The sequence below is a fragment of the Opisthocomus hoazin genome, chromosome 6 (assembly GCF_030867145.1).
Source record: "Opisthocomus hoazin isolate bOpiHoa1 chromosome 6, bOpiHoa1.hap1, whole genome shotgun sequence".
Taxonomy (NCBI): domain Eukaryota; kingdom Metazoa; phylum Chordata; class Aves; order Opisthocomiformes; family Opisthocomidae; genus Opisthocomus; species Opisthocomus hoazin.
Window position 1 is genome coordinate 26,816,066 of NC_134419.1, and position 10,987 is coordinate 26,827,052.

General features: G+C 39.6%; 1 protein-coding gene and 1 long non-coding RNA gene across 7 annotated transcripts in view; one reads left to right on the forward strand and one right to left on the reverse strand.

Annotated features, from left to right (window-relative positions):
- The window catches only part of CRB1 (crumbs cell polarity complex component 1), a 112,440-nt gene extending 109,681 nt beyond the window's left edge, over positions 1–2,759 (reverse strand). For all 4 annotated transcript variants that reach the window (XR_012764187.1, XM_075422321.1, XM_075422320.1 and 1 more), the window contains exon 1: positions 2,417–2,759. Coding sequence is in view for 3 of the 4 variants with exons in the window: in XM_075422321.1 (XP_075278436.1) it covers positions 2,417–2,492 (76 nt within the window). In the remaining variant the exon portion in view is untranslated. The remainder of the gene's footprint in view (positions 1–2,416) is intronic.
- LOC142361571 (uncharacterized) overlaps positions 1–10,437 on the forward strand; it is a 35,399-nt gene extending 24,962 nt beyond the window's left edge. The window contains exons 2-6 of one of the 3 annotated variants that reach the window (XR_012764189.1): positions 761–897; positions 2,233–2,579; positions 7,262–7,369; positions 8,527–9,044; positions 9,677–10,437. This is a non-coding gene — a long non-coding RNA (uncharacterized LOC142361571). Of the gene's footprint in view, positions 1–760; positions 898–1,471; positions 1,589–2,232; positions 2,580–7,261; positions 7,370–8,526 lie in introns of those variants that run through there. The other 2 variants (XR_012764188.1, XR_012764190.1) reach the window with 2 other exon arrangements.
- The last annotated feature ends 550 nt before the right edge of the window (positions 10,438–10,987 follow it).

Below are 10,987 nucleotides of genomic sequence, written 5' to 3' on the forward strand. Positions count from 1 at the left end.
AATTAAGGAGTAGTATCTCATAACATATTCCAAAGTACATATAAGCTATTATGTAAATAAGAGGGCACACAACTATTTTAATTAGGTTCTTGTTTATATTTCTTTCTAGTTCAGCATATTAATTTCATGCTATATTAGAATATTTTGTTTTCATCTAGCAACATGCCTGAAAAATGCTTTAATTCATTGCCACTGTTACTAAAAGACCTACTATCTGAACGGGACACTTCTCCATCTATGCATACCACTGTTCACCTCACGAAAATGCATGAGATGAAAAAAGTTATATGCAAGTATTTTTTTAGGAAGGCTTGGCTTCTAAATACTGTTTATTTCCCAAGTTGTTTAGAATAAATAATTATAAGGAAGACTTCAAGCACGACCTAAGACTAGAATCCTATGGGGGAAGATAAGTCCAGTAAATTGATTTTGAAAGTATAATGGCTGAATACAACTTTTATAAATATCAGAAATCATCTCTGGTCTGTTTTATCCTCAGCCTTTCCCTCTTGGTCTTTCTCAGCTTTAATTTTTAAGTAAGGAAGTAATTGCAGTCAGTTCTTCTGCTTCTATTTCTGTTTTATCTGTTTACAGTCATGTCTTTATTAACAGAAATTGTTAGCAGTTTCAAATGTTGTTCAAACTTTATCTAGAGAAATACCCATCAAGATCATTAAATACACTGCATCAATAGATACAGGTATGGTTCTGAGCCTGATTCTGGCTCCTGCTGTAGCTGCTCCTATTTGTATCATGTCAGTTTCCAACAGCTACAGATCTACGTGAGAAGGAGAGTCCTCCAAGGCTGAAAAGCCTCTTGCTTGAGAATGGCCATAACCCAGAGGAAACTCATGCCACATCTGAACTGTCATCCCAGCCAGCTGTGCTAAGGAAAAGGTACAAAATGACATGCAACTACTTTTCACTCCTTTGGTGTCCTGTATTGAGCACAGCTCACCCAAGGTCAAAGCCAAAACTCGTGTTTACTTTCTTTTTTAACTGATTCTTGTGGGACTTTTTTCTTATTTACATTCTAGCAATGCTTTATTTGTGCATGATGTTTTTAATGTGACATTCTCAACTTTATAAGCACTTAACTTTTTATTCCTGTTCCCAAAACTTTTATATTTTGTTCTAATTTGCCTGCCTCGTGTATAAATGAAATTTTCTTAACTAACACCATTTCTGTTACTTTCTTTTAATTAGATAGCAGACTCTGTCTCAGAGACTTTCTGGTTGATCATCCTACAGTATACAGACTTTAAAAATTGCTTTTTGAAAGCAGAAGATCCATTGCTTTTTTTTTTTCAGGATATGTCCTCCTATAAGTTAATTTAGACAGAACATTTTGGCTTCCCTGATTCACACCAGTACATCCCCAAGGAAGAAAACTACTAGAATAAAGCAATGTATCTATGACATTCCATATATTTTCCTATATCTTAAAGTGTTTTGTTTTTTTTTCAGGGCTGCTTGATCCAACTGCATCTGTTTGCTTTACAGTCTTTAATTTATGTTGGGCTGTAAACTGTCCAAGTAACAATTTGAGTGATGCAGCAACAGAAGGTGACCCAGATTACACAACACTGTACGCTAATGCCAAGTCTTCTTGTTTAATGGCAGCTGCTCAAAGCTTTGTCTTACTGCGATTCACATTCAACAGACACAAATCAAACAGCCCCCTCAGACAGACACATCCTGCCTGTCTTCATTTTAAACATGTTCAAGAGCTACTGCTTTTCATAAACATATATCAGCCTCATCAGCTGAGGCCATTTAGCCTCCTTGGCTTGTATTTACTCCCAACCATCTGACAAAATTATCAAGGAAACCCATTGTGACTTCCAATATTTTGCATACTTCTGTTTATGTGGAAGTTTGCCGAGAACATTTTCTCTGTAAAAATAGTTGGACTTTCATACTCTCTCATAATGGAGATATTTAGAACACCAGATATATCACAGTTGTTTAATAACCGATTTCTCTAGAGGTTGTAATTAAAAAAGCTTATATAATAAAGCAATGGGTGCTACTAAAATACAGAACATGAACAGCTTTAGCAAAGGATAAATTAGTCTAGATTTTAATCAGATAGGTTTAAATTTACTAGATGAATGGTATCAAAGTGCAGACTTTAAAGTATAGGTACAGTTTTAACAGAACATTTTATTGCTGTACTTTTAATATGTGAAGCAAATTATTAAAAATGCCTTCTTTCTTCCTTTACAAAAGCATGAAGATCAGGAAAGCTATCACGCAATGAGTTCATACTACTCACTTTCATGGACCAAATCTTTTTGGCATCTCCATCAAATTTTTAAAGCCTCCTGACAACACAAGCTTCCTGCTAAGAGTGCACGTCTCGCCATCTACCCAGAGGACATGTCAGAACAATAAGAAAAAGAGCAAATCTTACTTTTTAAATGGATGAGCAGCAAAAAACTGAGGTAGAAGCTGAGTAGAGAGTTAATTCTTGAATGAGCCATATTCATCCTGATAGGACATCCCCCGCCGAGTCGTCTGTTGTCCAAAGGGCTGGTGCTGATCCTCACTGCTTTCTCCGCAACTCTGGAACTAAGGTAACACCCAAGGCACCCAGTCCCCTACAAGCCATCTTTGCCTGTGCCCCTCATCAGCCTGTTCGCTGCAAACCTACAGACTTTGATTCAAAAGGCAGTTGTTCTTGTTAAGGTTTTACTTCGGCAGGTCCGAGTGATTTTTCAAACCTGGTGCAGATTTGTCTGCGAGCTGGACTGGAGTCTTTCCCTGGCTTTCTGCAGCAGAACTGTGTCGTGAGTGGTGCGTTCTGCCTGGCTGACACCACACAGCAGACAAGGCACAGCGCTCTTTTAATCTTTCAAAATGTGTCACTCATTATCTTTTACTAAAGCACCCTTGCACACTGTGAATCAGAAGGACTGTGATAAACACTTTATGCTTTCTTGCATAAAGTCAGCTAACAGTTTCTGCTTTCTGCATGTTTTCTGTGTCTTACCTCATTAGCACATGAAGTAAAAAGATAAAACATCCCCATTCTCAGTCTTTTTTGTAGTTAGATATTAGCCTTTTCTCTTCCACAATCTTCTTTTGTTTTGTTTTTGTTGTTATTGTTTACACTGGATTTAAATGCTTTTGCCATCACTAAGAGGCACAACAAACAGGAGCTGGCACAGGTCCTCTGAGCTTCATTGGGCTGTATTGTGATTTTGAACTGCTGACAGACGAACCTGGCACTTACAGTTTCAGGAGATGACATAGTAAGACCGATAAGAGAAGGACATGGGGGCAGGGGATGGACTCCATTTCCTTCTAGCCAGAGCTGGCCTTGGACAGCCATGGCTGGTGCAAGCGCAATGAGCCTGCCCGTACTCACAGAGCCTTCCCTGGCTGCCACGGCCAGGCAGCACTGCAGCTCTCTGCTGCATGGCACCAGAAATGCCCTGTTTCTGCCCAAAGTTGTCTCGGTGTCCAACGCCTCCTCTTCTGACGAGAACTCTGTTCACAGGTATTAAAGCCTTGGCCTGGGCTAGCAGAAGGGAAAGGAAACGAAGGCAGCACCAGTGCCAGCAGCCACGTTCAGATGCTATGATCCCAGCACAAACTTTGGCCTGCTGGCACCTTACAAACCTGGGCATTGTTAAGTCTGTGTGTTTACTACGGGTAAGCTACACCGTAACAGTGATTGCTGTAGCCTCTTTCAGGCTCCGAGGCCAAGAAAGCGATGAGCTGCCTTTCTGGCAGTGAATCTCCCTTTCCGCCACCTTCCCTTCTTCCAGCCTTTCTGGCCCTTGGCCCTCAGCGCTTCCCACTCACTCTCCTTGCCGCCGTGCAGAGACCAGGCGTTCCCAATGCCAGCAACAACCCTGAAAAATCTGCTCGGCACACAAATTCTGTGTTATACTACCGTAAAACAGAAAAGGCTCAGTAAATTTTGAGTTGTCTTTTGTCCTTCCCATTTCAGTGGAATCCTAATCCCCAGTTCAGGAAGCCTTTGACAAAGCATTTAACTTTACATGTACGCTTGACTGAACCAAGCACAGACTTACAGTCAAGCATATGACTTAAGGCCTCAGGTGAGTGGGGAGCAGGCTGTTGACGCCAACATGCATTTAAGAAAGTTCTTTGTAATGGGTAGGCACTTTCGCATCCACTCTTCCAGCTCAGCGAACCGAATAATTTTAAATTTCTCCTGCTGCAAGACCCTTCTTTCTTTCCCTTTCTCCTTCTCTGGAGATATTCAAGACCCACCTGGACAAGGTCCTCTGCAGCCTGCTCTGGGTGACCCTGCTTTCGCAGAGGGGTTGGACTAGATGACCCACAGAGGTCTCTTCCAACCCCGAACACTCTGTGATTCCCACCTCACTCACGTCAGCTTCACTCCCCCACTGCTCACCTCCAGGCACATCTTTGCAGACCCTCTTTGGCCTCTCCCGGCAGCGGCAGCTCTGTGGTCTCTGCTCCTCGGGAGACCTCCGCCCTCCCGCAGGCGAGCCCTGAGCCGGCAGCCCCTGGCTCCTCTGAGCCCCCTGCTTGGCCCGTCGCTCTGCAGGGGGCTTCGAGGAGCCCTGGGCTCCCCGATGGCAGCCCAGGCTGGGTTTCCTAGTCGGGTGTCTTGACTTACCAACAGGACAATGAACTGGGTTCCTAGTGCAAAGTGTTTCGATAACTATGAAGTTAAATAGAATTAAATGGCTAATTGTATTTTCCAGCTCTTTCTCTTTTAGTCGTCCCCTTTGTTTTGTATGTACATTTATAGTTGTTTGGATGTTTTCCTCTCCTTGCCATCTGTCTGTTTAGTTTCTGTTTGAAATCATCTAGTGAAAAATACAAGCATTACAACACGAACGTGAAAATACTCTTCTGCCACCTGGGAATTCTTCTGATGGGATAAATTATGCAGTTGAGCTCAGTGCTGATCACCTATTTTAAGTTCATTATTAATAAAGTTTGTTACTATGTAACTTATTTAGAAGAACAACATTTTCCATTATAATTTTGAACAATTTTTAAATTGTTCTTGTGGAATTAGTCTCCATTAACAGGAATTTGATATGTCACCTTACAATGGTTATAATTGCTGATTAAATTAATTTCACCTTTACTAGGGAAACACTGTGTACTAATCTAGAAGTTTAAGGAAGAAAGCATACTTCCAACAATTGTTAGAATTTATTTGGTCTAAAAATCTACAAATTCAATACACCAGTCAATTTAAAAAAATAAATCCTTGAAGTATTCAGAAATAAAGAGACAAAATTCTTGACAAGAAAAGATTAAGTATTTGATTCTGAGGAATATATGTAAGCACTGCAAGGAAGCAGTCACATCAATTAAATCTGATGTTTTTCTGAAAGCTACACAAGCATATGTAAAATCTGTGCTCTCAGCAAACTTCTCAGTCCCCAGACATGAAGATATGACACCGATCTGAAAGCATACCCATAGTGTGTAAAAACATGTGTTGACATTTGAATTAAATAATCTGCCAAGTAACTCTGTGGTTACTATGAGCCATATAGCAAGTGTATGAACAAATCCTAGGTCTTCTGAAAGTTATTAACATGTAATTGCTTTCAGGATAGGCAAAAGAGCTGCTTTTTCACCCTGTTTGAGACAGCTCTGCATTTCTCAATGCCTATTTCAAATGTTTCTTCTTCTTCATGAGCTATTCATATCCCAGAATTTAGTGGGAAGCAAACTAAATTAACTTATCACTACCCCAATTCCTCAAAGTTGCCTACAGGAGAGGATTCGAATTTCTGCAGTGCAGGTACTTCATGAACATCATTTGTACACAGAGAAACGTAACTTCTAAATGTAATTTCCATACTTTCTCAGTACAGCTTAGCTTTGATGGGATTCTGCAGTCACGTAAGTCAGAGGTTATGTCATCTTCTCAGGGAAGAAGGCTTTGTGTTGCCATTTTCTTTCACTTAAGTGCTCCTCTTTTCCATTCTGATTTCTTCTTTGCAATAGTTGCGCTGCAGTGTGGTATCAGATTATGCTAGTCAGTGTCATGTCTTCTAAAATCTTTTACTGCATCTCTGGCCAACAAACATCATTACCTAACATCTTTTGTGGCCTGATACAAGCACCATTTTCAACTTTCAGATGACAATAGTACTAATTAATTGTGTATCTTCAGCCTCTCATTGCTAGGTGGGTTGTTTTCTGATTGTTCGGTGTTGCTCCAATTTAAAGTGCAATTTTTATTGACACCATCCTGTGTCGTCGAGTTCAAATACATTTGTAGGTGATTTTCTTAAGTAACTGCCATTTCTTTTCCAGTCTGTAAAATGTTATGGTAGTTTAATCTAAACTATAAAACAAACAAAGCAGTTAAATAATTAATATAACGTGTAAAATTCCCTTGCAAGTGGAAGATATGAGTTTACAAAATCCTTGTTGCTGACTAACCTGAAGCTTTTATCAAATCTTTTTTGTTCACTAGCAATTAAAACAATGTTAATTAGTCAGGAGCAAGTGAGTGATTTCATGGAAGAGTGGAAGAGTGACTGAGCTAAAGATAATATTGCCTAGAGAGGTTTTGGATATGCAAAATTCAGCTGGAGAAGATCCTGGGCAACCTGCTCAAACTGGACCTGCTTTGAGCAGGTGGTTGGACTAGAGATCGCTGGAGGTCCCTTCCCATCCCTACAATCCCATGATTCTCTGGCTATAGCATTACATTTTATGCACAAGCTCCAACCTATACTAGCTCAGTCCCCAGTTTTATATACCTAATGCAGAAAGATTCTGCTTTATAAAATGGTGCACTTTTTTTCCTAGGGTCTTTGGCTTTTCTTGCTAGCATTCAGCAGTGCTCCTTGTTTATGCCTTCTGTTCAGTTCTTGCTGAATTTCATCACAGATATGCGCCACTGTTCACCATTGGGATAATTTCATTTTATGAAAAACTGTGGAGCACGAGAGCATGAAGTCACTCAGGTCTGACATTAAAATACATTCTTAAGTATTTATTGCAAACTCAAGATGATGGAGTTTGCTAGAACAATGGACCTGACCTGATCATCTTCCTGTATATAGTACTTGTACCCTCCTTACGAAACAGCTCATACATAGCATATTTATTTAGCCTGTACCTCTTTGGGTAATTATGAATGGACAAACCAACAGCCAACTGGCAAGCCAATGTGAAAAAGGGCTGGCTAAACAGTCTTGTGGACAGAGAGCTGCATTGTAACAGGAACTTGTTTACCTCATGAACAAAACTGCTATAGATTGATTTGCATTTTAATTAGGAACCTTGCAACAAGAACAACTATGTGCATTGATTTCAAACAACACTTGCAAAGTTAACTCCCTGCAAGACACAACTGGAAACTCCCTTGGCCCATACTTTCCAACAGGTAAATATTTTATGAGTATATGTAACTTCTTATGTTAGTCTGCAAATATTACTTCTTCTGAGCTTCTTTTTCATTGTTATTAGAGTGTACAAATCTTTTTTTTTTTTCCCTTGAACTCTTGCTTTGCTCTTTTTATTCCTTCCTCATCCTGAGTAGGACCTCAAAGCAGAACATTCTCTTCCAGAAAGACCCAGCAAAGCACCAGCTTCCAGTTCTGCCAATTTGCAGATTATAAATGTTTTTATGAAACTGAAGGGCTTTATGTGAAAATGTAAAATTATTTTGCAAGATCTGCCAAGCCTATTACTTCCTTAAACATAATACATTTTTTTAAATTATGACTACTTTTTTTGCTTCTCCACATAGCCATTTTCCTACTAAGTAATGAAGGATTTCTACCTGCTAACCTAAAATATAAATTTAACCAAAGATTACAGAAGTGTCAAATTGATTGACTCAGATACATCTAATTTTGGACATGATAAAAATGGTGGGAGTGATAACCCAGACTTCACTTCCAGCTGTATTTGCAACTACATGAATTTCAAGCCGTGTTTGCTAGCACCTTGTTCTTGCTTGTGGTCAGGTACTAGCTAAGGTGCACACTGTTCAAATTATTGCATTTCTGGCAAGGAGTTTAAGCCGTTTGATTTTTCATATAAAGTCTCTCCTGAGTATTTTACATTTAGGTAGGCAAAACAAAGTGACTCTGTATGGTGTTATGCAATTCTCCTGGGACCTGCTGAACTCAATAGCATGTGATTTACTTATCCTCATTTCTGATGAATTTTTTCAAAATAACACGTTTTTATTGTATTGTGTGTCGCTGATATCACCAGGGAAGCAATTCCGCTGTCAGATGAATGCTAGGTCAGGCCTTGTCAACGCAGACGAAAATTTGCAATTAGTATTCTGTACCTTACTGGTAATGAACCATCTAATCAGGAAGTTTCTGTCTGTACCAATCATTGTCCTGTGAGTGTCAAGGTTACAGCAGTGCTTGACAAAATCAGGCAAATAATGTTTTTACAAAAACACTGATACATTAAGTGCTAAATGGGTTGTAAATTTACTTTTTAACTGTATGCTTTTCACTTCAGCAGAGTAGATGTCAACAGACTTACAAATCCTCTTCTAATTCTCTTTTTGTCTCTTAGAGTAAGATAACCCATACAACAAACCACAAAGTCCTAAAGCTGTAAGTATTGGAATTAAATTGAAAAGCACATGTTTCAGAGGACGTAGTTGTATAGGCAAGCAACACTTTCAAAGGTATTTGAAAAAGATTTAAGCTAGTACGTAGCATCATTTCATGTGATGAATACTAAGTGGTTTCAGAAGGAATTCAGACCAAAAACAGGCAACAGTGTAGAGAAGAAGAGCAAGAATCAGGAAGGCAGAATTAGTAACCACGGTTGCTTGATTTTGAACACACACTACATATGTAAACATTGTTCTTTTGGTAAATACTGTGATTGTCCCAGGGACAGGGCAGGATGATAATCAGAGTTGTATGGAGAGGCTGGGAAGGAGGAGATGGTTCTGAAACTGTTGTTCGAATTCTGGTCTTCGCAAATAGCGAAAGCTGCCAACCTACTTGATTTCACAGGACAAGCACTGGGCTAGGGGCCAGGAAACCAATTCTTTCCCCAGTTTTGCCTCACTGTGCTCACAGGTAAGAACAGTGACATTTGCTTTCAGTGATAAATCATTGTGAGATACTGCAATTTGCAATGGAAATGCAAAACACAGTAGTTATCAAAAGGTCATATTTGTAACGGCCAAATAAAGAAACTTATTATTTTTCCTGATCTCTAATATCCCTTCTAGTTTTTTTTTCCTTTTCTTTACTCAGTCATTGTACTGACTGTTTGTGACAAGGTTCTGAAAAGCATCTGATGATTCAGAGCTCTTTGATTTGCATGTTTCCAGCTCAAGGATGTGACTTTCAGAAACTGCAAAGCAAGAATTCCCTGCAGGCATCTTGGAAGTGTCTCAGTGTGGGTCCCAGCAAGTACTAAATTCCTCTTGGAAATCTTGGCCTCTGTACTAAAGTATTAGATAATGTTATGGGAACAATAGTTAACAGTAAGCGCCCCAAAGGGATATCAAGTTCCCGCTAAGTATTGGTTAAGATAGCATTCATCTTAATGCCAATGCATTTCTTAAAGGCCAGGGTTTTGTACCAAACTAAATCCTGAAGGATTGTCAGTTTAATTTATATTGTTCACAAGGTAAAATTAAATATTCTGGCTTCCAAATTTGTGTTGATTCAGAATATTTCACACCTATTTTAATCTCTGGCAGTGATACTGACCTCAGTGAAGACGACATACATGTTAACATGATGACACCATGTTCCTATGCCAGCAAAAGGAGAATGTCCGCTGGGTGGAGATGGCACAGCTTGACCTTCAAGCATCATGTGGAATGTGAGAGATGGAAAGAGTGGTCTTTACTATCGCAATTGATTTATATTCTCTTAATATTCAGAGGGTCCCTTAAATTACCAGGTGGTCAGTTGCTGAACTGCATCTTAAATATTTTGTGTGTGGGCACGCTGAGATCTTTGCATAGACTGAATTTCACACAGCGCTTTCCATTTTCCTGGGTTCAAGACTTTTTACTACCCTTTCTTTTTTAAGTAAAATATGGCATTTTTGTAGTAACTTCCTCCAATACAGTGACAGCTTGGGTGAATATGATTATTGTTCATAGGCAGCTGCTGAGATGTCTTGTCTTAGCACCTAGATCTGGACTTTAGCACCAACGCTCACCGAACAGTTTTGCAGGACTCAGACTTCTAAATCTAAATCTAAATCTAAATGAGACCCTGAGTTTCCGCAGTACAAGAATTTCTAAGCCAGCAATTCTAAGGTAATTACTACCATCAGAAAAATACCATTTTGCTATCCGAAACTGCATCTTCAATACCTTGACTATAAGCAGGCTGTTTTGTCCCATACAGAAGCACCTACAGAAAAAGATATGTTCGCAATAGCAAACAAGAAGTCCTCACAGCAGCCACCATCTGAAGGCCTGTACGTGTTGCAGGAGCTCCTCATGCTGGCAGGGTAAGATTTCCTCTCAGCTTTCAGCTGACATGTCCTCTCAGCTTTCAGGACATTAACCACTGGTGTGACAGAGTGAGGAGAAACTCCACATCCCCACAGGACCTTTGAAGGACTTTTGCTTCAGCTCCTGAGCTAACCTACAGGAACAACTCACATGCCTGAAGAATAGCAAATGCTCAGCTCTTTCAAAAATGTAACCCTGAATGTTGATAAATGGTAGGAATGAACTGTAGTCTAACGACACAGCTCGTACAGATCATTCTTTTCTTAAAAAACATTAATCGGAGTGGATTAAACAATCTCTGGCATCATATGACTACTGAAGAACGAATACAACACGAGCCACATTAACCTTGACCCCCTCCACTCCTGCAGCAGCAAAGTCAGGCTTCAGTATTAATTTAATGAAGTAGATTAATATAACACGACCTTATATAACGCTGTCTTTAAAAAAGGTGGGAAACCAGTAACCCTAAGGTAAATAATTACACCAAATTTTATTATGACATGGTAATCGCAGTCGGCTAATTGGGCAAGAAATGGA